Source organism: Sylvia atricapilla, chromosome 14, assembly GCF_009819655.1.
Source record: "Sylvia atricapilla isolate bSylAtr1 chromosome 14, bSylAtr1.pri, whole genome shotgun sequence".
Classification (NCBI taxonomy): Eukaryota; Metazoa; Chordata; class Aves; order Passeriformes; family Sylviidae; genus Sylvia; species Sylvia atricapilla.
The window spans coordinates 8,272,056-8,299,523 of record NC_089153.1 but is presented as its reverse complement, the minus strand read 5'-3'; the positions used below and the strand labels follow the sequence as shown (position 1 = coordinate 8,299,523).

At 41.6% G+C, this 27,468-nt stretch overlaps 1 protein-coding gene across 5 annotated transcripts in view; it reads right to left on the bottom strand.

Moving 5' to 3' along the window:
* Window positions 1-27,468, bottom strand: part of RAPGEF6 (Rap guanine nucleotide exchange factor 6) — a 118,378-nt gene that overhangs the window by 43,807 nt on the left and 47,103 nt on the right. For all 5 annotated transcript variants that reach the window (XM_066329010.1, XM_066329009.1, XM_066329006.1 and 2 more), the window contains exon 7: window positions 2,085-2,216. In XM_066329010.1, the coding sequence (XP_066185107.1) occupies window positions 2,085-2,216 (132 nt within the window). The remainder of the gene's footprint in view (window positions 1-2,084; window positions 2,217-27,468) is intronic.

Sequence of the window (27,468 nt, the reverse complement as noted above, 5' to 3'; positions counted from 1 at the left end):
AGAGAATTCTTCAACACTAACTGTTACAGCTACTGCAATAAAACCCATAAAATACATAAATGCACATAAAATACGCCTTTTAACAGGATACTATTTGCACATTAAGCATATGAGAACAAGATACTAAAAATTCACTAAAAAGGTAAAGAGAAAAATCACTGTGGGTTGTTGAGGATTTTCCCCCCGTCATGATATGTCTGTAGCATGTCTTCTCTTCACCCACAGCTTATTAAATGCTTGATTCTCTAATGCTATCTTTCACTGTAGCTCTGATCATACATGGTTGCAAAATTATCTTTCAAGATCTCATTCGCATCTGACAGTGGTGACCTGCCTCAGCATCAATCTGGCCAGCCAGGAATTCTCTAACAGATGTCCTCATTTCCTTCAGGATGCAAAACCAGACAGGTGAATGTCACTGAAACAGAAATTCTTACCTGAAAGGTCCTAGCTCCTTAAAATTTATATAAAATCTGGAGCCATTTTCACATAATCATTCCTTAGCGTACAAAATATCTAGCACCATGGTTTATTTGCTGCAGTGCATATAAATATGTTACTCCATAATTTCCTTTATTTACTTAATTTTTATTTGTTTAGCAATTTTGTTCTTTTATCATTTATGGATGAGCAGACATAAGGCAATTACCCACACACGATAAAGAGTATTCACTTATTACAAGGTATCACTGCTAGAGTGATATCTTTGTTATCAATAATATATTTTAAGTGCTTTTTAGATAGAGTAACCTCTCCAAACTACTCAGGCAGGCAACTCAAGCATCCTGCTGTGACAGCTTGCGATGCCTTCTCCAGTGCCAGTGTCCATGCAGCTGTGGGACATGTAGGACCCTAACTCTAGGTCCAAAGGCAGCTTGTCACTGGGGCTGAGGTGCCCACCACCATGGCTGGTGTAGGAGCAGCAGTGTTGTGCCCTGCTGTGACCTCCCTGGCAGGCCTTTTCCAGCCCCATTGTCCCTGGAGCTGTGTAGGCTCTTTGACTCTCTCAATCTTAACCCTAACCTAACATCAATTCTGACGTAATTCTGATTCAGAAAATTTTTAAAAAAAGAGTAAAAATAATCAAGATACAAAACATCATCTTCCAACACAGCCTCTGAGAATTAAGAGAATTCATGGAACATCTTGGAGAGACTCTCTCAGGGATGCCAGCTACTCGTGATCTAGCTGGCAGCAAGCAAATCTAAGGAAGTAGTAAGGTTGTAGATTAAATAGCACAAAAATGCAGAGATACTTTCAATTTTCTAAAATAATTTTTGCTTCAATGTCTTACTTTTCAAGTTCCTCAAGCAATATATTGCTGCAAATAGATACCATTAATCTGTTTCCAGTATAGAAATAATATCCAGGCAGCACCTAAGGAAAAGGAACAGGTGTCTAAAATCAAGTTACACCTACACCATGGTAAACAGCTGTGGTACACTCTGTATTGTGGTCAGACTGCAACTTGGAAGTGGAAAAGCTGTGAAATCACTGATCAACACAGACCCAAGCTGAGGCCCCTCATCAACCAGAACATAAACACCATGAAACAAGCTCTGTGATTTGACACAAGACAGGTAACTTATTAAGTGTATTATCAGTAAACAAATGAAGCCATCTCTGGCTTTCAGCCAACTTCTGTTCTCAGGAAGCCACACTAGAATTTCCACAGTCAATTACTGCAAAGTGGGTTTATTACCACACTTTTGTTTGCAGAACTGAACATCTGCTATTAGCAATAAAGACAAATAATCAAGGACAGTATTGGAAACACCAGGCTGATTTCAAGAGATTTGTTCCATTTCAGAAAGGAAGACGATCCCATGAATCAACGAATGCTACTTTTAAAAGCCACAGCACACTCGGTGATACAGAAAGATGTGAAAAGCAACAAAAAGAGCTTTACAAGCAGCTTGTTGCATTTCTGTGTCTGTGGGAGTGCTGAGTCCCATGGGCAGCACAGTGACAGGTGGAGGCATCAACAGGGTTTTACCCCAAGCTTGGGTAAAGGGTCACTATTCCTGTTTATGGAGTAGTTTTAACATCAAGGAAGGAAACCTATGAAACCAAAGCAGTGTTACCTGATAAATATCAGACAGGCTGCTGCTCCCAGAGTCACTGGCAATGCTACATCCTGACTGGCTCGACGGGACGTGCGTCACCTGAGGGTGAGGATTGTCCGTGAGATGCATCTTGGTAAGGTCAGCTGGAAGCTGTAAACATAATGAATTTGGGGAAAGGTGGGAAAAAGAAAGGAAAACAAGATGTTTAAGTCTGACTTGAAGACAAACTTTTTCATAAAACTTGGGTTACACATTTGTATTTGAATTGCTGAATTATTCAATCAAAATCAAACAGATTTGAACCTGTAACTTGACATACATTTTGAGGAAAAGCTAGTTTAGACTAAGCTGACCCAACCACACTTCACATTTCATAGAACTGATGGAACACAATGCACCTTTCTATATAACAAAGGCCTGGGATATTTACAGCTAAGTGACGTACCACAAGATGACAAATGTATGACATTGGCCAAACAGCTCACAGTATTTAACCTTAGCTGATGTTGCAATCCATTATGAAGAAGCAGGATTCCTTTTTATAAGTTCTATTTATGCACCTTAGTTGAGGAGTAACCTTTAGAAAATACCAGTGTAGAACAAAAAGTAATGTAATCTAAACAAAACATTTGGTCTACAAAGGGCTTTGAATTTCCTTTAAAGAAATGAGTACACAGAAAGAATATTACGTATTTTGGGTACAGCTATGTACAACAGCACCCCTATTTTATAAATCTATCTGTAAATGAACATGTCCAGATATCTAAATTTTGGTGCATAATTCAAGTTCACAAACATATTCTTTCTACAGAAAAAAAACCAACAGTAGCTCAGTGCTGCATGGGATACTGTAAAATAAACAGTCCTTTAATTCAGCTGCCTTTTTTGGCACATATACTTACTTTTGTAACATTAAAATTTAATATTTAAAATTTTAAAAAGTTATACTCAACTATATGAAAAGCACATTATATCAAGCAACCAGAGAGTCTCTATATGCTTTTATTGTTTTTAAATTATACAAGTTATATACTACTTCTTTAAATAAAGTTCTGATGCAGAGAACGTCCAAAACTACTCTGACAACATCAATTGTTGTCATTAAAATGAAAAGATTTCTTCTGTAAAACAAATTAAATTCCACGCAATTATGTCAGCTACTAGATATTCAGTCCTACAAATTAAAGGACAGCACTGGAAAATACTCTTGAGCTGGTATCAACTTTATAAATACTGACTAAACTTAAGAGAAGTGATAAACAGGCTTTTATTTAGCATCACAATTCCATGCTCATTATTTGAAGAGCACACAAGAGAAGTAATTCACCAAATACCAGTTCACATATTTTCTGAAAATACAGGTGGCACCACAGGTCTTGCCAAACCTTCCCTGCACCCAGGAAAAACAATGTTGAGGCCCCCCTGACAAATGCAACATAATTTTACTACCAAAACGGTGATAAGGAACATGTGGGATCTTCCATCCCTTGTAACTCCCAATGACATTCTCATTGGACATCACTACTCAAACACAACAACCCATATGGGCTATGAAAGAGAAACATCACTCTTCCTCACCATCCTTATTTTTACCTTATTCTAGCTTTGTTTTTTCCTAACAAAAGAAAGTGCAACATATCCAACCTGTAAATTCATATATATGGTTATATGGAAAGGAGAAAGCCTGAAAAGAAAAAGGTTGCTAAACTCCCAGAAAAATCACACAAAAATGCCATCCAAGCAGTAGAGAGACGAAGGGGAGTTGGCAGAATGAGGGTTAGGGAACTTAAGCTGTAGTAAACTTGATCAAAATACAAAGGAAACATAATACTTTAAAGCCTATATTTAGCCACCAGAAAAAGTTTTACAGGCTGAAAATACCTATTTTCAAGATTTGAGAACAGTAAAAAGGTCAAAGCACTCGGGTGACAAAATTCAATCCAATGGCCAACAAGCAACCCCTCTGTCAGCACATGGCAAAGAGCTGACATACACCAAGATGTGACCTCTCAATTACAACAAAATGTGCAATAGTGAAGCTGAGATTTAATTCTGGTCTGGAGCACTGGCTGGTTACTTCTGGCATCCAAATGGCACAACATTGCCTACAGAACCCATTTCTGTGCCACACACAGACAAGTACTCTCCAGGCTCCACTTCCAATTGGCACAAGGCAGGAGGCAACACATTCTCCTCCCTAAAGCCTTAGACACCTGGACATTGGTTAAGGCAATGACACTTCACTGGTGACACCTGTGCTGTGGATGGAGATGTTCCTGTGCTGTAGGGTGACCCTGTCCTGCATCCCCAGTGCCTCCAGACACACTCCCAGAGCCACAACCCAACAAGGTCAGAGCATCACTTCCCAGGGAGGTCACATCCACCAGCACTCACTGGCAAATGGACAGGGTAAAGCAGCTGGCAGTTGCTGAAATGCTCTGCATCAGTGGAACTGAAATATCCAGGAGTTTTAGGAAATTACAGAACACATCAACCCACATAGATTCACTGCCTCTAGCGTAAAGACCACAGATTTGCTGCAAACTCTTCAGCCTCTCCCCACCTTTATAACCTCTCTATTTCAACAAACTGTTCCAACTTTTCGTCCATGAGCAAATCCCATGCTGACTGTCATAGCACTGACAAAAAGAAATCTAATTTAAGCTCCCTTCTATCCAGATTCTCAAACCTTCAAAACAGCTCCAGGAAAACAGTGAGCAGGACCAAGAGTAAAACCAATTCTGCAGGACTACCCAAGAGAACAACAGCAGGTGCCTGCTCTTTACCAACAACTTGTGCTGTTAAAGCCTGTTCTGGCTCAAAGACTTCCCAGGACCCATGCATACACACTGCCACATACAGTTTGTCCTCTAATTTATTTTAAATTTTAAGATTCTTTTGATGAACACTGTTTTCCACACCTAGACTGAGAAGTGGGGCTCCATCTGGTCTAGTGGAAGGTGTCCCTGCCCACAGCAGGGGCTTGGGACAAGATGAGCTTTTAAGTCCCTCCCAACACAAAAACCATTCTGTGGTTCTGTAATTCTAAGTACTGATGGAATAAGGCTCTCAAAATAAACAGGCTGTGCATTATTTTGTGCCTCATTTTCACAAAAACCCACTGATAACCAACTCAAAGTACTGCCAGAATTCCCAAACAACTAATTAATCAAAACTGCTCTTCAATCCCCCTGTCAGCACTCTCCTTCCATCACCTATAAAGCAGAAGGGTGTGTATGATGCTCCTACTGGACTCTGCAATATATTCTTGCAAAAGACATTTAATGCAAGTTAGATGCAAGGAAACATCGCAATCTCTCTTTAAATTTGAGAGAGAGATAGGGTTTATTTGAGACAAGTGACCTTTAAAGTACTGCTTGCCACTCTACTCCATCTCCCAAAATAAATCACAGCTTCTCTCTTTTGTATGTCATTTTTATTACCCAAAGTGATTGTTCTTTCTTGCAGAGCTCACCAGGCACCAAGATACAGAGAGGACATTTCTGTACCGACATGACAGTGGACACGGGATGCTCTTGCTGGTTGTGGCAGGAAGTTGCTGGAAGTGACATAAACTTGTCTTAACTACTGCTGACTACAACTTTTTTCTGAAACTTACAAACTCTTATTACAACAGCATCATTATCTTGAAAAATCCTGCATTGGCAAACAAGGCCCACATAGCAGTGTTCAATGACGCCCGTATCTGGATGCTTTTGGATGCAGATGTTAACACCTGCAGTATCTCCTGGCTAATTGTATGCCCCAGCACCCCCAGACAGGAAAACCCCAAACATCCACAATACTCTAATTAACACTCCAACAGACTACTTAGTTGTCACTTTAAACCACAACAATTTCATTTTTTCACAAGAAGAGATAATCTGCACTTGTAATGTGAGTGCATCTGACATGCTGGCACAGCCTGTCCCTGCATCAGTGCCAGCACATCCTTGTGACTGACCTTTCCCAACAAAGGGATATTTAGGAACAAACCCCCCGCTGAAATGCCACGCTGCAATTCTGAACTGCACCAGAAAGAAAGTTAAGAAAATAGAAGTTATCGTCGGCACAGACACCTACAGCTCTGCACACCCACTGAGTCAGGAAAACACACTGCTGATAACACCAAAAAATCCTGGACCAACAAGGAATTTTGAAGGCGATATTGCACACTGCAAGAGGAAAAGGGAGAGAAAAGAAGACTAAATCCTTCGGAAGCTCATGCTAATGGTAGCATCAGCCTGACATGCCACACAACACAAGAAGCACCAGCAGCCTGGACTTGTTTCTGTTAAAGGAATTTGAAATTTTGGAAGAGGGTTCACAGGCTGACCCCATCTCGTTTGCCAGGACACAGTCACAGCCAGTCACCTGATCCAGGAAAGAGAGGAGGTAGGGGGAAAGGACATGGGAGGGTAAAAAACCAGCACTGAGTGACATTTAATGAAAAATGACATGCAAAAAATATTAAACTCTCCCCACAGCAGCCTTGAAAACTTGAGGTGAAGACTTCAAAGATCCATCAGGAGCTTGGCTTTTTCCATTAATTTCATGGCTGCAGCCACCTAGCACTAATGCAAGGGACAGCAGCATTCCTTCTGCCAAACCACAGAAACTCCAAAAACCTCTGCAAGCTCCAAACATGTTCTTTCTCCCATTACATAATACAAAGTTTACTTAAAATAAGTATTTTATTTGATTATGTTTGTTTGTTGTTTTAACAGATATCAGGACCAGAATACCTACTTTCTAAAAGTAATCTGGTAACAAGAACAGAACAATGATGTGCTGGTTTCTCCCCAAAACAGCTGAGGCTTCCCACTGTTCTCCAGGAAGAAGAGTATAAGGTTTAACCAAGGTGAGTACAAGGTTGTGTATCTACACCAAGTCTCGTGTCTGTAATTTTGAAATTAATTGGAGTGTAAGCTCTGATCCATGGTACAGCTCACAGGCCAGCAGACCAAGGACAGTGCGTCTGCAGTGACATTTACTTCCATGTAAACACCATTTATTCTCAGCAGTGAAGTCACACAGAATACTTGGGAATTAAATTAAAACCTAATTTTGCTATAACAGAGTTTCAAGATTGCACATGCTCTGTCCAACAGAGCAAATGACGTGACCTTTGACGAGATGACTGCCCATCAACTCATCTAAAAAGGACACTAAAAGTGATGGTCAGGCTGAGGACAACCTCCCTTCATGTGCTCCCTACAAAGGGTTTGCTAAAAATAAAGGCTATAGAAAGTCATTGCAGAGTTTAAATGGAAAGAAAGACAACCACAGAAGTCAGAAGTTAAGTTTTGTCACAGACTGAGACATTTTTCTTTTCTATTCCCCCTCCCCCTTTTTTTTTTTCACAGAATCAGTAGAACCTCTTTTGAGAGACCATGCTCTTCACCCTTTATTTCCATTGTGATTTACTTTAAAATTTGCTGGTATCTTGGTCCTAAGGAAAAGCCACATCAATGCCTTTGTCCTACAAGTTCTGAAAATAAGTATCAGCGTTTATTGTTACACTTTGGATAACCAAAAAACACTGCAGTATATTGTATGTTTGACCTGCAGTAAATTATGTTTATTAAACATATTCAGAAAGATCCCATCATAAGGACAGCAGCCAAAGGACTCATCATGAGGAAAAAAAAACTAATAAAGGAAGCACAACCCACCGAACTCTTCTGGTCCATTCCAAATTCAAATTAATGGAAAGAAAATGGGAAAAAAAGAATCAAAAGGTTTGCCCCTTTCTTTAACACTCCTTGATAGCAAAGTTTTTTATCAGTTTTTCTAGGAGCCCATATGGATGTTTACCACCAATCAATGCAGTCTGGACACAGCAGAAGCATCAGCCTCTGAGAGAACAGTCTGTCCTTTTCCAGGCTGTATAAGCAAATTTTCTGTCCTTGGTTTTACAGACTGTCAGTAACCTTATACCTTATTTGCTTTTCTGAAGTTCCCTGAAACGTTGCCAGCAAGACTAATATTCAGAAACAACACGGGATTTATTTTCCATGAAACAGCCGAGGACAAGCACAGCTCTGCGGTGTCAGGGCACACGGACGGCTGCTGGGTCACTGTAAAACCCCCAATTCAGCCACCTCGCTGTGAAAACCAGCTCTACGAGACAAACAGGCCCAACTTTAAGGCACATTTATTGAGCATTTTGTTTATTGTGGTTTTCCATTAAGAGGTTTTCACTGTTGTAAGCTGGAACCCATTAAGACACAGTCAGAGCAGTAACTGTGATGACATGGGGTAACCAATGAGCCTTAGGAAACAGCCCTGCTCAGCCTCCTTCATACCCAAGTAGTTTAAAGACAGCCATTTGCCTTTCTCAGATGACACAGAAAGCTGGACTGTCAAAAGAAGCCAGTTAAAAAAAAAATAAACGTTTGCCTTAACTCTTAAAAATTAAACCAAATTGCCAAACTAAAAAGACCATACGAACAAAGGGCTGAACACGACCCCAGTCCACTGAAACAGGACTTCTCCAGCTCCCATCTCTCCCCTTTCAGTGGCCATATCCTTCCAGTCCCTCAAATGCCATTTTCTCTCTGATACCCTTGGCTCAACACCTTTCATACCTTTAATACTGAACCAGTTCTCCAGCAAATTCTACATTCCACCATCTTATCTGCAAGCTGCTTAGACGGTCTCACGGTGCACTTGTGTTTCCACCATCAGCTTGTTCATCTACACAAGATCACTGATTTATGTAATTCATTCTATTTTTCCTTTCTACAACCTACTGAGACGGAAGCAGCACTGCTCACTCCCACTGACAGCAGTCTCTCACCTGCAATCCTCCCTATGCCCCACTTTTTGCTCTCCTCCATCCCATTCATTTCATTTCAGAAATGAAAAATGAACAAACATCTTGGATGTTTTTTCTTTGCATCAGTAAATTATTTAAAAACATTTCATGTATCCTACCAGTAAATCAACAAGAAACCACTAAAACCCATGACTTCTCTGAAGTTATTCTGTAGAATTTTCAGTAACCTTTTTCACAAGGATTGTATAAATTAACTCTGTTTATATTAACCTCTAACATAGAAGCTACAATTCTCCTCCAGTTCAAAATACACTTAGAGCTGTGTTAATGGGAGAGGAGAAAGTTGCTTCTCCGAGATACAAAGAGAGGCCACTTAGGTGTCCACAGAGAGGATAAGATGAGCCCAGCTGAATTACCCATGCTGACATCAGCCCGCAGACTTAATGCAAACAAAAACATTTCCTCCTTAAAGACAACTGATGGCTCACCAGCGGCACAAAAACAGATTTCTTCAGCTTTTTAAAAAGCACCCATCATGTCTGGGGGGATGAGTTTTTTGTTGTTTTTAAAGCCAAGTGACAGCTCAAGCTTTTTCCCAACAGGTCCAGATAAAATCTTGTGCTCTTCAATATCATGATTCATAAAAACTCAGTGCCTATCCAACTACACAAACTTCACGACAATATTTATTTCAAAATATGTTTCAATTCACTATTTACAGTATCTACTCCTGGTTTTATCAGAACTACACACATGAATCGCAAAGAAATAAGGACCAACTTGAGATAATTCATGACAGCCTTGCAGTACCTCAAAAACTATTCCTGAAGCCTTCCTAAAATACCCCCAGGCTTGCAATAAGGTTAAAAAAGCACACAAAACAGACAAAAAATCATCTAGAAGAATTAATAATCCCTAGAGGCTGTTTTATGTATCTGGTAGCCAAGAGCTTTTTGGTCTTCATGGCTCCTATAGCCCATAGAAATTAAAACTCTCCGAAGTATAACATTTTCTTAGTTACAATAAGGTGACATGAGGACAGAATTTCAAACTAAATTCTGGTGTTGCCTTAAACCACACATGTAATGCAATTTTAATTCGGTTTTCATATGTCTAAATTATAGATTACTACTATGCCTTAACTCACAATAATGCTAAGTGTCTGACACGCAAACATCTCAGCTTTGGAGAAGAAGTGGGTCTGAAAATTCACCCACAAAAAACAAGCAGTATTGGTGGGAGCTCCATTATAAAGGGAATATCCAGCAAGTAAACACAATTGACTGTTGCAAAAAATGTAACTTTATTAAGATCAACTCTTCTCTGGTCCATTCACAAAGTAACATTTTTAAAAGTGTCAAGACTTGTGAGTTTGTTGTTTTGAACATGGATCAGGAATGTTCAAAAATACTTATTTTCAGTGCCAGAGTTCAGATTTCACTCTTTGCTCGCACCACTGAAAATTAATACAACAGCAGGATGTGCCCTGTCTAAATAATTACAGTAGAAAACAAAGTGTGACAGGGACTAGTGATGCTCTGGAGGAGCTCACCAGAACTCTACAGGAGCCCAGGAACTCCAGCAGCCACCAGCAGCCTGACGTTTGGGAACTCTCATCCTAAGCTAGTACCGCCGGGCACATAAAATTCCATGTCTGCATCGAGCTTCACTGACTAAATAATTTATCAACTCCTGGATTGGTAAAATACAGCAGGATGACAAACCCTCTTTACACATCCTCATGCTGCTGCAGCCACACATCACAGTAATGACATGCAGGTGACAATCAGCTGCAGGGATGCAGCGAGCTGGGCTCCAAGGACACGGAAGCACGATGAGCATGCCAATGCTGCCAGCATCACCTCTGAGCCAGGACCTGTGTAAGGAGGCCCTCGGGTACTGCACATGCAAAAAAACCAAAGGAGCACCAATCTTCCATTGGTGCTTCCACGTTTTATTTCTGTATTCATCAAGAAATGCATTCATGGAAGTGAGAGGGGCCAAAAAAGGGTGGTCCTGACCTAGGCTGCAGACATAAGGAGAAGTCTAACAAAGCGGGTTTAAACCAAAGTCTAGGAGGAAATAAATGAACATATAGGTGTTTATTTGCATATTAAGAGCCAATTTCCCATAAAAACAATACTTCAGAAAAAGGCTTTTTCTGTTGAAAAGTAGCACAATGTGTACTTGCACTTAACTTTAACATATTATACACCAGAGTATAAGAAAATCCAAGTTTTCTGGAGTAAATGGCCACATAGCTCATACTAAACCAATTTCATCTTAAATTATCAAGGAAAAAACTGCATTTATAAGTTTTACAAAAGGTATCCTGCAAGTGGTTACAGAAAACAGAGTTAAAACTTGTATCTAAGTGTACGAAAAATTGTCATTTGTCAGTCCAAGCCCTTGCTCTCCAAGTGCTCAGGGATCACAGTACTGAGGAACCAAGAGGCTGTGCTCCTACAAGTAACATAGAGCATCAAAGCAATGCTTCTGAGCAGTGGATGAAGGGGCAAGGGATCAGAAAACATAGGGTAGGAGAGGCCATTAATACCCTGAGGAGCTGGCTGAAACTCCAAAACTCCAAAGAGAACTAAACTATACAACGTGAAGTTCCCAGGAGGGAAGAGAACCATGAGGAGCCAGGGGAGGAGCCCAGAGAACAACCACACCGAGGGATGACAGGGCGCAGCTCTGTGATGCTGAAAGCTGGGCTGGGAGCTACAGGCACAGACAGACAGAGAGGCAGAACCAAGGGGAAGAGAAAGACCATATCAAAACTGACTGAAAAAATAAAGCAAAGGATCAGTTACTCTATTTGCTCTGAAAACATTTAAAATTGATACTACTGGGGCTACTTTCCATGTAAGCATGTTACCAAAGATAAAGATGACATCGAATCAAATCAGGGACACACTATCAAAGCTCTGTTTTTTCTTCTAAGGAACTGAAATTAAATCTTTAATTGCATGAAGGTTTCAGCTCAAGATCCTGGAGATCAACTGATGCCCTTTGGAATTGGAAGATGAGGTTACACTGATTTTAGTTATGAATAACCAAAAATTGTATCACATCCCTCTGAGACGACACTTGAAATAGGAATGGGACTGAAAAATGACTGCAAGTCTTCTGCTCTAACCCAAACACAAACTTCTACAGAGCAAATGTATCATTATTATGCTTCACATTATTTGATTTTTATCTAAATAGCAGAAAGAGAAAAGCATAGAAGCCCAGAGAAAATAAATTACCATCTACTGCCATAAGGTAAGTTTCACATGCACCTGGGATCTTGAATTAAACTAATTTGCTTCAGGAAAAAAAAATTAAAAAGCTTAAATGTTAATTCAAAACCTCTTATTTTCTATAAAAAGTACATTATCTCAAAAAGCATCCCTTTCAAATATCCTCTATAGAAACATTATCCAATCACTCCATATGCCCCCCATCAGACCCCCATGCTCCACTAACACAGTAACTGTGGGTACATTCCAGGTCTGGAAAACTCTTAAGATGTGCATAAAATTTCTATTACAGAAGAACCCTCTACATCTAAATCATTAGGTTTAGAGCTCTCCTTCATAATGACTTCATAGCACAGTTACAGGTAAGAGTCCAATACCACAAAGTGCATCACAGACAGCTGAAGAGAGAAAGTCATGATCAAAATTACAAAGACAACCAAAATCTTGCTGAGATACTTGTGATTTTTTTTTTTTTTGCTTTAAAATACTGGACTGGCATCACAGGAGTTTCATTTAATGTATGTTTTGTCCTTGCCAACACAACTAGCCTGTGAAAACAGATCTCCACAAACGTGATGCAAAGTCCTCTATCTTCCCTCATCCTCTTCCAGAGCCACAGTGGCTTGACAACTGGCACAGCTTTGATCACTGTGCACCACACTCCTCGCTGCTTATCATCCTCACCATGTTTCCTTACAAATGCCTGCGTCTATTTGTCTCATCTTCCACAGTCTATCACTCCAGAAAGGTCCCCAGGGTAGAGCCCATCCCGTGCCATGTGCAGTTCTGCCCCTCTACTGATCCCTCCAGATGCAACCAAATGAGAACAGCCACCATCTCTCCCTGCCAAGGAGAGGGTGATCTCCCTTGGACACGTTTCCAGTTATCAGCAAAGTCCTGAGAAACGACCTTCCACAAGAACCTGGATGAAAGGGCACTGCAGAAAGACATTCCTGTTCTCTCCCTCTGATCATTGTCCTTTTACAGCTCTTGCTCCAGGGAAATAAAATGCATTGATTGCTTTACCCAAATCTACTCTGCACCTTTACTTTTGGAAGCCAAAAGCCATGGAGTCTGTGGGGAATGAGGGTGAGTGCAGCACTAACCAGTGTGTGCTGTGGAAACTGGTGTGGACACCAGCACCCAGAGACACCTTGGACTTGGGAGAATGTCTTCCAGGTGCCCATAGAGCTCCAAAGCCCAGCTTCTGCTCCTCCACAGCCATACCAATTAACCTCCACAGGAACCTCCTTCCTTCAGAAGTGTTCTACCTTCACAAAGGCCTTACCTTCATGATTAGTCATAAGAAATATGACTTCATCGTGCTCTGATTCAATCCATGGATCATCACTGTCACATCCAGAACAGCTGTAATTACAACTGAGTCAACAGCCCATTTTCAGACTGTTGTCCTATATCAGATTAAAACAATTCTGGCACAGATCAACATAAATCTAGGTTCTAGTTTTAAAACAGTATCACAAAATACTTGACATTTTCAAGCCATAAACTAACATATTGAAAATTCTGACATGACTTATTTTGCTGCATTATGTACTATTATAAACCACTTGTCATAGGAACAGATTTTTAGTACAAAGATCAGCTAAAACCAAACTGGAACAATGATCTGATTCAGCTCATCAGTTTGCTTAATCCTATGCACACTTCTCCCCAGTGCTACCAAACAACATGAACATGTCCCTTCAAAAGTTTGGGAGGGCTGTATGAGTGTCAGGGTGCTGCTTGGTTCTTTCAGAAAGGAATAAAAGTGCTTTATCTTTTGTGCCTTTAAAGGTAAAGAACTGTTAGCTATGGACTGGAACACAAAACCAGTTAATGGGTTCTCATAAGCCATTAAAAAAAAAAAAAAGAAAAAAACAAACTTCCCCTTCCTAACATTTTATATAATTTCATTTATGAATAGTAACTGAGTGAATAAATGGCTTGGCTGGAAGACAAGCAATCTACTGGGTATTGCCCATAAAGCTGACATGGGTCAAAAACCTTTTTTCAATATTATTATTTTACTCTTATGACACCCATATTTGAGCACAGGCTTTTTTGTGGTTTCTCACTTGAGCCCAAACTCTGTGGAGAGTGCAACTCCAGCTGAAGTACCAAGGTGACTAAAGCACTCCCTATTTTTAAGCAGTATTACAACATCCAAACCATCTTAATAAGGACAGTGCAGGTAAGTCAAGCTTAAGTAAACTCAGCTTTTCATAATTAATGTCTGCAGCGTAGGAAAGGAAGGAGTCCACGCTGGGGCAGGGATGATAATACAAAGAGGATTTGCCAGCAGGAACTCCAAGGCAAGGAGCTGCAATTACCTGTCTGAGCACTCAGTGCCCAGCCACCCTCCAAGACCACAGGGACCTGCAGCTCCACTTCACCTGGTGATGGGGTGGACTCAGCTCACATGGAACAGCCAAAATTCAGCCACACATCCACCCACACATTTCCACGCTGGTTTTGGCATCCACATGGGGAAACCCCACAACCCCCATACACCACAAGCTTCCTTCACATTACACCAGACAGAAAAACCAAACAGGGGAAAATCAGCCTGGACAGGGAGTCCACACACCCAGCTGGCCTCTCCCTGTGCCTTTACACACCATCATGTCACTGAGACTCAAACTTTTTGGGACCAAAGTCAAGAGTGATCTCCTGCTCCAAAGTCAATGCTGTATCTCACACTGCCATGAGCACAAGGCTTTTGCCCACTGCCTCCAAACGCCAGAAAGTTGCACTGTCTTTTTTTTACTCAGTAAATACAAAATTAGAATAAAGAAATAATAATGAATATATACCTGGCCCCAGTTTTGTGAAGCGATTCTTGTGTCTGGAGTGACTACTTATTTGTAGTAGCCTTAATAAAATACCAGAAACTCAGCTGATTTTCTGACTGAGCATACCAAACAGTAAGAGTCTCATAAATATTGTATTTTTAATTTCTTTAAAGGCTTTTATCTCAAAGGTGGGTTTGCTCGAACGTTCTAGCTTTCATTATGCCACTTAAAAGAAACACCCTTCCCTCCCCAGTTTCACAGAAATACTGCATTCTCAGACACAAAAAAAAATTTGTGTCCTTTAAAGAAAATTGTGATTACATAGTTCAGCTAAATAATTAACTAATTCCATGCTGCTGCACAAAGGAATCAAGCAGTACAGCTCCACACAGCTTAAAAATTAAAACATCAGTGGGTTTGGATACCAATATTTTCAAGTTAGCAAAATATGCCAGCAGTTATAAAAACGTTACACTTCAATTATATTTACAGGCTTCATATACACTTCATATTTACAGGCTAAAAAACAAGCTTAACACATTTCATAAGCAAATGGCATTTTTTTATACTCGCTGGTAATTTTTAAGCTGTTGGTATATAAAACAATTCCATGATTTCTAGCTCCCCCCTTTCTGCTTAGAAATGATTCTACAAGAATAGTTCATGCATAGCCAGAATTCCAGTACCTTCAACCCAGCATGCTGCTGGGGTGAGAAGGGAACATACAGCTATAGCACCAGGGCTGTCAATACATGTCACAGAAATGCAGCACAGACAAAATCTTACTTACTTTGGAGGCCCAGGGCTGTAGGCAGTTGGCGTAACATCGAACAAGAAAAGCCATTTCTTAGGCTGAGAAAAAAAGTTTCCTTTCTCAAATAAAAGCCACAGGGGGAAAAAATGAGAAAAATCCCTTCTGCTTTCTCTTTAAAAATCATAAAGCAGCAATGTACATATATGCAACTTCTCAGGCTTGGATTTCACACTGAATTCGATTACAGCTTCCACTAGATTGAGGAGTTTTCACTATTGCAGGGAGTTAGCAGCAGCAGCAGCAATTCCTATAAAAATGTTCCAGTTTTAACAAGCACATAAATTCAAATCAAAATGTTTCCTAGCTTCTCAAATACAAGTACCCATACGTTCCTCCAGGCGAGAGGTATGCACCCATAAAGTACTGCTTAAATTGAATTATTCAGAAATGGATTAGAACTGCAGGTTAATGCAACAATACATTAAAAAGCGAGGTATGAATTCTTCAAAATTCTTTTTCTCTTCTAAAATGCATTTACAAGTAGCTTATCTTCGGGTCCACTTTTCAGAAACTTCATACTAATATTGTAGATGAAATTTTGCAAAGGTTCTTCAGCATCTTAGGTGATTCAGGAATCCCACACCCTGGGATATTAAAGTTTCTTCTTTATACTCATGTCCATCATAACTGCAGAAATTGAATTCACATCCAGACTGTAGCTCCAGGATATATGCTCAAACAGGTTTGCACTGTGGAATGTATTAAAAAGCCTCTGCAATACAAATCCTTTTCTCCTTTTGCCCCCCCTCCTTTTTTTTTAAATGCCGTTTACAACTCTGCAGTGTCGCTTAGTATTCTAATGCATCAGTCAGATAGCACGACTAATCCACGCCTAGCTTTTCCAATTAAAACATTTCTGTAACGCCAAACAAAACAGGACGTCCATAGCTACAGCAAGGCTGACTGCTGGAGTCCTAATTCCTACTATCTTTGCTTGCTTCTCAGCAGCTCCCTCAGGAGAAGCTCCCATCGATTGGATGCTCCGCAGCAAGATGAAATATCTAATAAGGAGGAAAGAGAGTGGGAGGGGAACAGAGCTAAAAGGATGACATCACCTGTATAGAAAGCCTTTAGAAACTGCATTAGATCAATTGGCTACTGGATCTGCAGATGCAGCCAACAGAGCATCTTTATTGACCTAATATAAACACACATATCAGTACAACTGCTCAGCAAACACCCTGCTCCACATCAGCTTTTATATCTTTTTATATCATTTTATATCTATTCAGGGATGTGCTGTAACTCTGATTTTCCTTTTCTAAATATTCTTTTTAAATTAATTGTATGTATCTACTAACACTTTCAGCAGCATTTGGGTGGATTATTTTTCATCTCTGCATTCAAATTTAGAAATAAGTAAAATAAATATCTGCAGCCATTCCCATGCACACAGAGACATGCATCATCGGCTCACAATAAAAAAAAATTTGCTTTTATATATGTGTCACACTAGAGACTCAACACTTTTATCTCATACTACACAGTACAGAGATTTTATCCAGAATGAGAAGTAAATTTCTTATTAAAAAGTGATGCTTATAATCCTCATAATTCTAATGGTTTTGAAACACTTTTTAAAAGTTTTGGAGGGTGGGGTTTTTTTTTCCTGCTCAGTCAAGACCAATTTCCAACCCAATTTGCCTTAATTCTGCAGTAGTCTACCTAGTTCTATAATCTCTTTTTGCAACTAAAAACTGATATATTTGAAAGGAGCTTAGAGCGTTGGATGGCAGCCCAGTATGCTGGAGAGATGCTCCAAAAGGATCTCTGAGATCCCACACCTTTGAGCTGGGTCTGCCGTGATGCTTTCGGTTCCTAGAAGGCAAATGACTTCTGCTACTGCGCAGGGGAGTAAAGGAGGGAGGAGACAGCCAAGGGGACAGAGGGTGCTGGCTCTGTTAAAGCCATTATTTTGGTTTCTGGATATTTTAGCTCACCTGCAAGAAAGGGCACTCACTGTTACCGTTTTCCTCTTTTTGGAAAGAATTTTTGTCGCCACATCAGACTCAAGGGTCGTTCTCCAAATCAAAACTACCCCATGATGGCTGTACCTCCTGTGCTCAAATGGAATTGCCAAGGGGGGCTGCTGGTGGTGAGGGCCAAAACCACCTTTTTTGTCTTGCTTGCTTGCTTAATTTTGAATATTGAATCAGGCAGTTTGAGCAATCCACAGAAAGCTCTTTTCCATCTTCTGTGCCAAGGGACATGTGGAAGGAGATTCTCACATTTTTGAAGCCAAGTTGTACCAACAGGGCATCACTCTCCATCTCACATCAAAAGCTCCTCACCGATTATCCAGGAGCTGAGTTCTTCCTGGTATATAACCCAAATTATCACAGAAACACAGAATATCTGGAGTTGAAAGAGATACACAAAGATCACCAAGTCCAACACTAGGGATGGGAGTTGCACCTTAACCAAGGAAGACCTTCCCCTGGTGCTTTCCAAAACTATCCTAAAAGGAAAAGAATTGGCATCAATGTCTGAATTTACTCAGCCTCTTATCAAACAACAAAAATAATAAATGAAACCAGGGACCATAAATATTACTATGTTTAATTTGTATTTAAACAAGGACAATCTGAACTTCAGTCCTGCGCTTGCAAAATTTGCAAACACAACATCAATTTGATTTTTAAAAGCTGAAAGCATTCTAACTACTTTAGATTTTTACAAAGCATTACACAGCTACACAAATAGCTGTTTCTTTTACTGCTTTTTCAATACTAAACAATAGGCTGGATATGTGAGCTTCATCTTACACCCGACTGTATTGGCTCTTTTCTAATAATTCATAAAATCGTATTTAGAAGCATCTTAAATGTCTGTAATGCTACAGTGATAAATCCTCAGCAGCAATGAACACCCAAATACTTCCACGTGGTGTTACCTGCATTATGGCTAGCATGATCACAATTTATAAAGGAGAAAAGAACCCATGCAGCTGAAAGAACCCTCTCCGTGCCTGCCTGCCCCTGAGAGCTCTCCGGGCAGATCTCCACCTCCCAGATTCATCCTGCTGCATTGTGCAGCAAACCCGATCCAGCACAGATTTTGGCACGGATGCCATATTTTTACAACTACTGTAAACACCAGCTCAATAATGGGAACGAAATTCTATTTCCTCCTAGTTTTGCCTTCAAGTGGAGATGACATCATCCCCGTGGCCGCGCCGCCAATGAGCGCGGCGGCAGCGGGGGTCCCGGGGGGCTGCAGCCCACGCTGCACAGCCCAGCCCCGGGTGGGGGGAAAACCTGACCTACTTCCACACCCCGGCTTTTGGGGCATCCCCCCACTCCTTTTTCTGCTTGCATTTATTTATTTTAACACATGCCTCTCTGCAGCCCTAGCTCCCTGCAGCACAGGGCTGTGAGTTTTTTATAAATCATCTGTTTAATGACAAATCTCAAAACTAGAGCAACTCCGAGATGAAAAAAGATCTGATATAAAGGCTCGGTACTGATCACAATCTAAATATTTTTGGGAGAGCTGCAGCATTGAGCAGAATCACAAACAGAAAATTAGCAGTCACATTTTAAGCCAGAATCCAAGTTTTAAGAAGATCTTTAGGATAAAACAGTATATAATCTCTGTATTAAAGGGAGTCTTTGTTCCTTAACACTGATTTATTTCCATGCTGAAATACCACTCCATAGATTTCCCTGCATTATTGTCTTCATCCTCCCATAATGCTACCTGAATCCTCCAGACTGTTAACCAAATCTGCACGTTCTAATTGTCTAACAAGAGTAAGTCACCGAAAAATGGGATGTTTTTAAAAGGATAGTAAAGCCTTTCATAATTTAAATGCACATTCAGTTCGGCAGGATTAGAGTCTTCCCTCATTTAAGGACACCACAAATTCAAGCCCTGCACAGGCTGGAAAGCACTGGCAGCTGCTGGCAGAAGGTACCCCGCAAGCAGCAGGACTTTTCCCTGATCAATCAGAGGAAGAAAAGCCCATTGTGCAAGTCCAGCGGGGAGGACAGTGACAGTCTCAAAGCCACCAAGGCCCTGGCTGACGAGGCAGGAGCCGCTGGCTGAGGGGCCCGGGGCTGTGAGCTGGGCTTCAGGACTTGTGTCCTTGTGTCCAGCGAGGCGGGCGGCCGCTGGCACTGTCCCTGCCACGCTGCTGCCCGCAGTGCTCAGACATGAGCACACACCGTCCCTTGTCCCCATCCCCAGGGCAGCAGCTCAGGCGCATCCTGACTCCCAGCCCAGGTGGGGGCTGGGGAAGGCAGCCGCTGCTCACAGGGCGATCTGTCACTGCACACACTCAGGCTATGATGTTTCAGGCTAAAATTAATAGAGTTTTCTGAGTGCAAACTGCCAAACGTAGCAGCGTAATGCAGAAATATTTTAGCATTAAGGGCACCTGCATCAAGAGGTTATTTCCATAGATTTGAGTACTTCACGCCTTTTTGGACAGATGGGCAATGGGCAGTGAGGGGTGCAGAAGGCAGAGCCTGCTGCAGACCCTGCCATGCTGGCACAGCTCTCTGGATTCAGTGTCACTGCTATGCTGCTCAGAGGTTCTCTCCATCTCTGAACTTACACAGCAAAAACAACTCATTGTATTGTCGTTGCAAGGTCAGCCCCTCAGTAGGGCTTCTCAGGAAAAAAAGGAAAAAACATAAAACCTCCACCCTTTTCCAGACTCTTTTAGGAAGGGGAGGGAGGAAAAGCAGCACCACAAGCTCCTGTTCCCCTTCAGGGCGACATTCCCTGGTGCCATCACATCCTTGTCGCTTTCCACGGCAGCACTTACTAAAGGGCTGTAGAAAAATCCTACCCAAAGACCTGTAGGACTCATAAGTAGTATGAAAACATGATCCATCCTAAGGGAAGGAGCGAGGGAGTGCAGGGGGAGAGCGGGAGGGGGAGAGCAGAGACTGTCATCATCCCTTAAGTGATGTAAGCTTCTAAATATAGCACCAGCAACACAGGAGGAACAATGAAAAGGCACCACGGATTGAATTTCTCCACTGCTTTCACACTACCCCGACTCTTTTTTCAGCTGCTGTGTTAAGCAGGGAAGGGTCATCTCCTATTAGCAGCGATTCAGATTTATACGGTCTGTAATACATTTATAAATTACAGCTCTCTCCTGCAGCTCTGTCTCGCACACACGCTGCAGAGCCGCGCAGAGCATGATCCGCATCACAAACAGGGATGACGGCAGCGCTGGGGAAAGGGGGAAGCCCCCTTTGCTATGGACTCAGACAAATGTAGCTCCTTTCAACGGTCTGAACTGACATGATTCATACCACACTCCTCCCTTCCTTCCTGACATCTCACTTTGGCGAGGGGTGGGGAAGTCTGGGAAGGTCTGCAACCCAAAAATCCCTGGTGATGAAAAGGTGTGGGTATCAACCCCAAGAAGGTCAGTCTGGGGGACTGAATCCACTCAGAGACATAGAAAGGACAAAATAGCTAATAACCCACAGCAAAATTTCCAAAACCATTTAGGATTTTGCTCATTAAACATAACCTCAATCTAGTCTCAAACCTGACATCACTTCTCAAACTTAACCTGGACCTGGTTAAGTGATTTCCTCAGCTGACAGTGACCTGGGAAGCCAGGTGCAGTCTCCCATTTGCAAAGCCCATAAAGGTATATATTTTTTTTTCTCATTCTGCCAAAGTTGATACAAAACCCCATTCAAAATACCACTTTTTTCTGCCCTCAGTTATTCAAAACAGCATCTCAGGTTAAACCAAGTAGATTAGGGCTATTTAGAACATAAGGTACTACCACACCTTTCACAAGAAGGCTTCTGATTAAATGACCTTGCTTTAAGTCCACAAATGAGGTTAAAAGAAATCGTGAAAATACCACTTTCAGTATCTCTTTTGTCTTTTTGTTTGAGGATTAACACCAAACTGGAAGCCTGAATGTGGGAAGAGAGGAGGGTCTTGACTCCTACCAAAATTTCTCTCCTAAGCACTGGTAATTTTGAACAGCCCACTCTCACTTTTAAGTGGTCGGTGCATGCAGTTTGAGGAGTGAAGGAGTCCACCCTGTGTCTGGAAGGAGTCCCACCCTGACAGACTTACCTGTGCTTAGGCAGAACTCCATTCAAACAGGCTGGGACCAGCCAGGCTCAGCCCTGTCTGAGCTCTGTAACACAGTGAACAGGGAATAAGGGGGATGATACCAGGCACTCAGGGTCTGCAGATCCTGAGATCTGGATCCCCAGACCAGCCGTGCTGGGGAAACACAGCACAGACCCTACAGCAGTTCTGAAAAGCTTCTCTGCAAGACTACTGTCATCAGATCACAGCATAGTGATTTCTAAACTTTCTCATTTTCTGGTAAAATCCAGCCTTTATTACCATTAAAAATGCAAAGCTGAGTATGTTCAGAGAAAGTTTTTCCCAGTGTCATTTGAGGTCCTCCCTCCACTGGGGGCAAAACAGCAGGAAAACCCCAGCTATTCTCACCCAATCTGAGAAACTGATCCAGCAGATAAAGCACGGGGTGAGCCCCATGTGATACCTGCACTCCAAGTTGACAAACCACAAATGCTAACCAAACTTCAAAGGAAACAATATCAAAATCATAAAGACGATACAAGTCTTGTAGCTACTTTACCTCCAACTAGAACTTCATCACATACAAGCAAAACCCGCTAATAGTCAGCGACAAAAAAAAAGTCTGACTTGCAAGAACAAGGTAAGGAACAATGACAAATTAAGATACAATGATGGTCCCATTTAGTCTAGTGTTTTATCTTTCAAATATATCACTATTAAGAAAGATGCTTCATATCAAATATAAAACCAAAAATGCTGTTAAATGTCATTAGATAGTAATCATTTCTATGCCAAAACCAAAGATACTTATCTAGCTATTCTCTCATACAGGCAGTGGTTTTCATGCCAAGTTTTTCCAAGGAAAACAGAGCATCCAAATGCTTTTAATGATGCACTGACATTTTCTGACGGTGATTTTTATTAAAAATGGCTCAGGATATTCTCTATCTCTAAACTGGTCTATATAAGGCTTACGAAGAACATGACTGAGTTGATGTGCATTTCCATATTCTAAATCAGAAATCCATTTTACCTTGAACACAAAGTTGAAGACAACACCACCACAGCCCTTTAAAGAAATCCTTCAGTGCTATGTGACATTCAACCCAACAACTCCAACATACAATTTTACAAGGCTAACATACAAAATAACCCTTCAAAGCACTACTTCTCTCTAAGGCAGGAGAAGCCTAAACCTAAGTGAAAGGCTGAGTTGGCTACAAGTGAGACTAAACCAGGCTGTTACATTTGGGTAGAGCATATTGGACAGAAGAAGCCCAGATGGAAGACAGGAAATAAAAAACAGACCCATGCATGAAACCATCTCCCTGCACACAGGGAGACCAGCTTGCTGGCTACTACCCTGTCACATTCCTACAAGAAGCCACCTAACATGTCATTTCAAGAGACTGAAACAATTATGTTAAAAACAAGGATCAGAAAAAACTGCAACTCATACACAAAAGGTTTCTAAGTCCCCAAAATGAACAAAATATCTCTCTGATGAAGGGCATCTTTTACCATCAACCCCCGAGTGACACAATGCAGTTGTGAGCAGTGGGCACAACCCTCACACATCATTCTCCAAGTTTGCATAAGAGGTTGGTTATAAATAATTAATGAATTTGAAATTGCCACCCAAATCCTTAGGGTCCATCAATACAGAGATTAACTCTCTGAACATGCTACATAAAATACTTTCTCAGGCATTTTCCAAGAAACTGAGTTAAATTCTATCATGGCGTAAATTTGTCTATGTGGTAAAAGGAGAAAGAAACAGATAACTGGTTATTGTGTGGAGAGCACAGTACAGACTGAATTTTTATTTCTTGTGGTGGCAATTTGCAAAATATTTAGAAGCTCTGAAAGGTTTTTCTGCCACAAGAGTACATTCCTCCCACAATACTGTCAACACTAGATGAGGTCAAGGCTTGAGCAACTCTCCAGACTGATCCCAGCCAACAGAGTGGGATGGTTTTCCTGCAAAGGACAGACTGTGCTCTGGTTCTGCTTCCAAACTGTTCCAGGCTTCCTGGCAGAAGTGATCACCAGGTAAAAAGACTGATGTATTTAGACTGCAAGTAGGAAAATAGTGTACAAATATCCACAGGTTTTGAGTTATCACAAGCAAGTGCAGTTCTGCTGCTCTGCTAAGCAAGGGGAGGGCAACACACCAACTTGCTGTGGGATGACCGTGGGGTCAGGGAGCCATCATCACCCCAACACCTGGGCAGGGAGCAGATGTACAGCTGACTGCTAAACTTACTCGAGATGGAGAAAGGTTCAAAGACAAGTCTTTGAGGCAAGAATCATAAAACAAGTTGTGAGGGACCTTAAAGCTCATCTCATTCCAAACCTCCTGCCATGGGTAGAGACACTTTCCACTAGACCAGGCTGCTCCAAGCTTTGTTCAGCCTGGCCTTGAAGAGCAGAGAGGATGGGTTCTATTACCAACCTCAGAGTATAGCTCTCCCTAACAGCAACTCAGTACCTTTTTCCAGGACCAAAGCCACAGCCTGGCAAGGCAGGACAACATCTGTCCATCCAGAAAGGTGCCACATCCCAATACTGTGGCATCACCCCCCACCACAGCTCTTCCCAGGGCTATGAGAAGGGCTGCTGACTACTGACAGCAGCCAGATTTCAGTAAGTACAGGTGCTTGCTTAAAATAAACTCTCCCGAGTTTCAGTCTGATGTAGTTTCATTTGTGCATCACTTTTAACTGCTGTTACACAGCTGCACATGTCACCTCCAAACTGAAATCGTTTCTGTAAATCCCAGTTTACACATAACCTACTTGTCAAGGCCATAAAATCTTTAGGGAAACTCTTGAATATAAGGTCTGAAAAACGACCGCTTTCATTATAGATAAACTGAGGTTGACATGTTGCATTACATTGTTAGTTTAAAAACAAAAATCTGAAAAATGCAGATTTTAACCAAAGGGCAGTATTTCCATTAAGTATTTTCATACTTTCTGCACGGCCTATTCAAGTCATTACTCATTTGAAACTACAAGAACTCATTAACTGGATCAGGAAACACCAGTGGTCTATGGAAATTCCTAGGAAAATTTTTAATGCACAGTACACTTTGAGGATTGGTGTTTTGCTAATGACCACCATAACCAGCAGCAGACTTTCAAGGAGCCCTTGAAACTAACACTGCTGACAAAATGAGCAGACAAAATCAATATGTAAAATAAAGTATGAGAGAACATGCATTTGGCAATTTTCCCCCTGCTTACAAAAGCAGAAGGAAGTGCCCGAGGACAGCTTGGCAGACCAGGGGGAGTTCGAGATGCCGAGCACAGGTTCCCATGTTGGGTGCCAGTGGGACCCTGCCAGGGGGTGCACCCAGCTCCACCACTGAAGCAGTAGAATCATACAATCACAGTATCACAGATAACGCTGGGGAAGAACTCCAAGATCAGGAAGTTCAACCAACAATCCAGCACCACCAGCATGTTCACCACTAAACCATGCCCTCACTGCCATACCCACAGATTTCTTTTACACTTCCAGAGATGGTAGTTCTACCACTGCCCCGGTGGTAGAACTGTTTCAATGCCTTACAACCCTTCCTATGATGAAATTTTTCCTAATATTCAACCCAAACAGTCCCTAGCTCAACTTAACGTTGTTTCCGCTCATCCCTTGTTACCTGCAAGAACAGACCAACCCTCATGTGGTCCCAGTCTCCTGTCAGGGAGTTACATGCAGAGCATGCTAAGGTCCTTTCTGAGCCTCCTTTGCTTCAGGCTGAGCCCTGCCAGCTGCCTCGGCCACTGCTCACCAAGACTCACACTGCAGACCCTTCCCCAGATGCCTGGCCTGGGAACCAGACACCTCCACACCATTCATTAACAGAGCTGCTTAACCACTACGTGATTGACAGCCTCCTCCTCTACCCTTCAAAGCCCAGCCTAACAGTAATTTTCCTTTCCAGAAGCAGGGGCTCCAACCGTGTACATCTCCTCTCCTCCACCAGACAGTGCCGGATCCACACCCACGTGCCCTTGGTGTGCAGCCCACGACAAAACAAACCCACAGGGGCCCACACAGGAAGTGAACAAACTGCAGATGCTGCTTCTTTTGATCACAGAAGCAATCAACACATAGAAAATGGCAGGAGTTCAGAAGAGCTGCAAACAGGGATGGCATACATGGGCTTTTCCAGGGTCCTCTCCCGCACAGGGAGCCTGACTAACAGAGGCTCTGGCACATGCTCTGGAACCTGAGCACGTAAAAGCTGGGATCCCACCTAGGCCATGCAAAATTAGAGATGCAGACTAGAGAAAATCCTCATGTTGTTAAAAAAACAGCATCAGGAAGACGGAACCTGTGTTATCTCTTTGTATCACACAACACCTACAGAGAGATAATGACAACGTTAATTTCTGTATCCTCTGCAAGACCCAAGGATTTCAGCAAGACCTGAATTCTCTTTTGATTCATAGAATCACAGAATGGTTAGCATTGGAAGGAATCATAGAAAATAATCAGTCCCAAGCCACTGCCATGGGTAGGCACACCTTCCATTATCCCAGCTTGCTCCAAGCCCATCAAACAAGGTCTTAAACACTTCCAGGGATGAGGCAGCCACAACCTCTTGGGGCAACCTGTGCCAGGGCCTTACCACCTTTACAGTAAAGAATTTCTTCCTATTACCAATCTAAACCTACTCTTCCTGTCAGCCTGAAGCCATCCTCCCTTGTCCTATCACCCCAAGCCTTTGCCCAAAGTTCCTCTCCAGCTCTCTTGGAGCCCTTTTAGGCAGAGGAAGGTGCTCTATGGTCTCCCCAAAGCCTTTTTTTCTCCAGGCTGAATAGTCCCAACTGTCTCAGCCTTTCATAACACTTAAAATTCTGTCAAATATTTTTTTTTAGTGTCAAAAAAAGGAAGTGTGGACACAAACACAATAAAAAGCAATGAGCTGCAAAGAGAACCATCCTCCAGATCAAGAACTAATCATTTCAGGCACCCACAAGATCAGGCACAGCTTCATCAAAATTAACTGATATTCCAAATAAACAGAAGGCAGCAATGCTGTGTTTAGGTTTAACAAAAGGCAGCTGGAGACATGCTCTAAGTCAGTCTTTACTTGGTTTACATCAATAAAAGGTACTATTTCAGCAAATTTACCTGGTAGTTAAAGTAGATTATAAAAGGCCCACTGTGTTTGATAATGTTTAAAAAGAGAAGGATTGGTGATGGTAAAGCACCTAATGGGTTTGATCCAGTATACTGAAATGTGACTTAATTCCCTCCAATTATGAGATCCCCCATTCTACCTCCAGCCTCTGACAGGATTACATTAAGTAATGATCAAAGAACAAGAAACTTGCCACTCAAGCAGTCTGCAACGACAGACTTCTCTGAAGATAAATGCTTCTACAAGGCTCCAGGACAAATTTTACTTGATGCAAATATTAAGATACTGCCCATAAAATGCAGTATTATAATAAATCCTTTAAACCTCATCATCCTCTTACAGTAGTTTAAAAAATTGCATCTCTGAGGAAGTGGATTACTACTAAAGTTTGGTACTAATTTCTTTATTCTGCTATAATAAACTAACAGGTGAAAAACATCAGTATGTTGTCACAACTCCACAGAAATAGGCATTAGATCATACATGCACTATTTTTAGAGCTACAAATATTCTCCCTTTGGAAAAAAAAAAAAAAAACCACAGACACTTGTCAAAAATGTATGTGGGTTA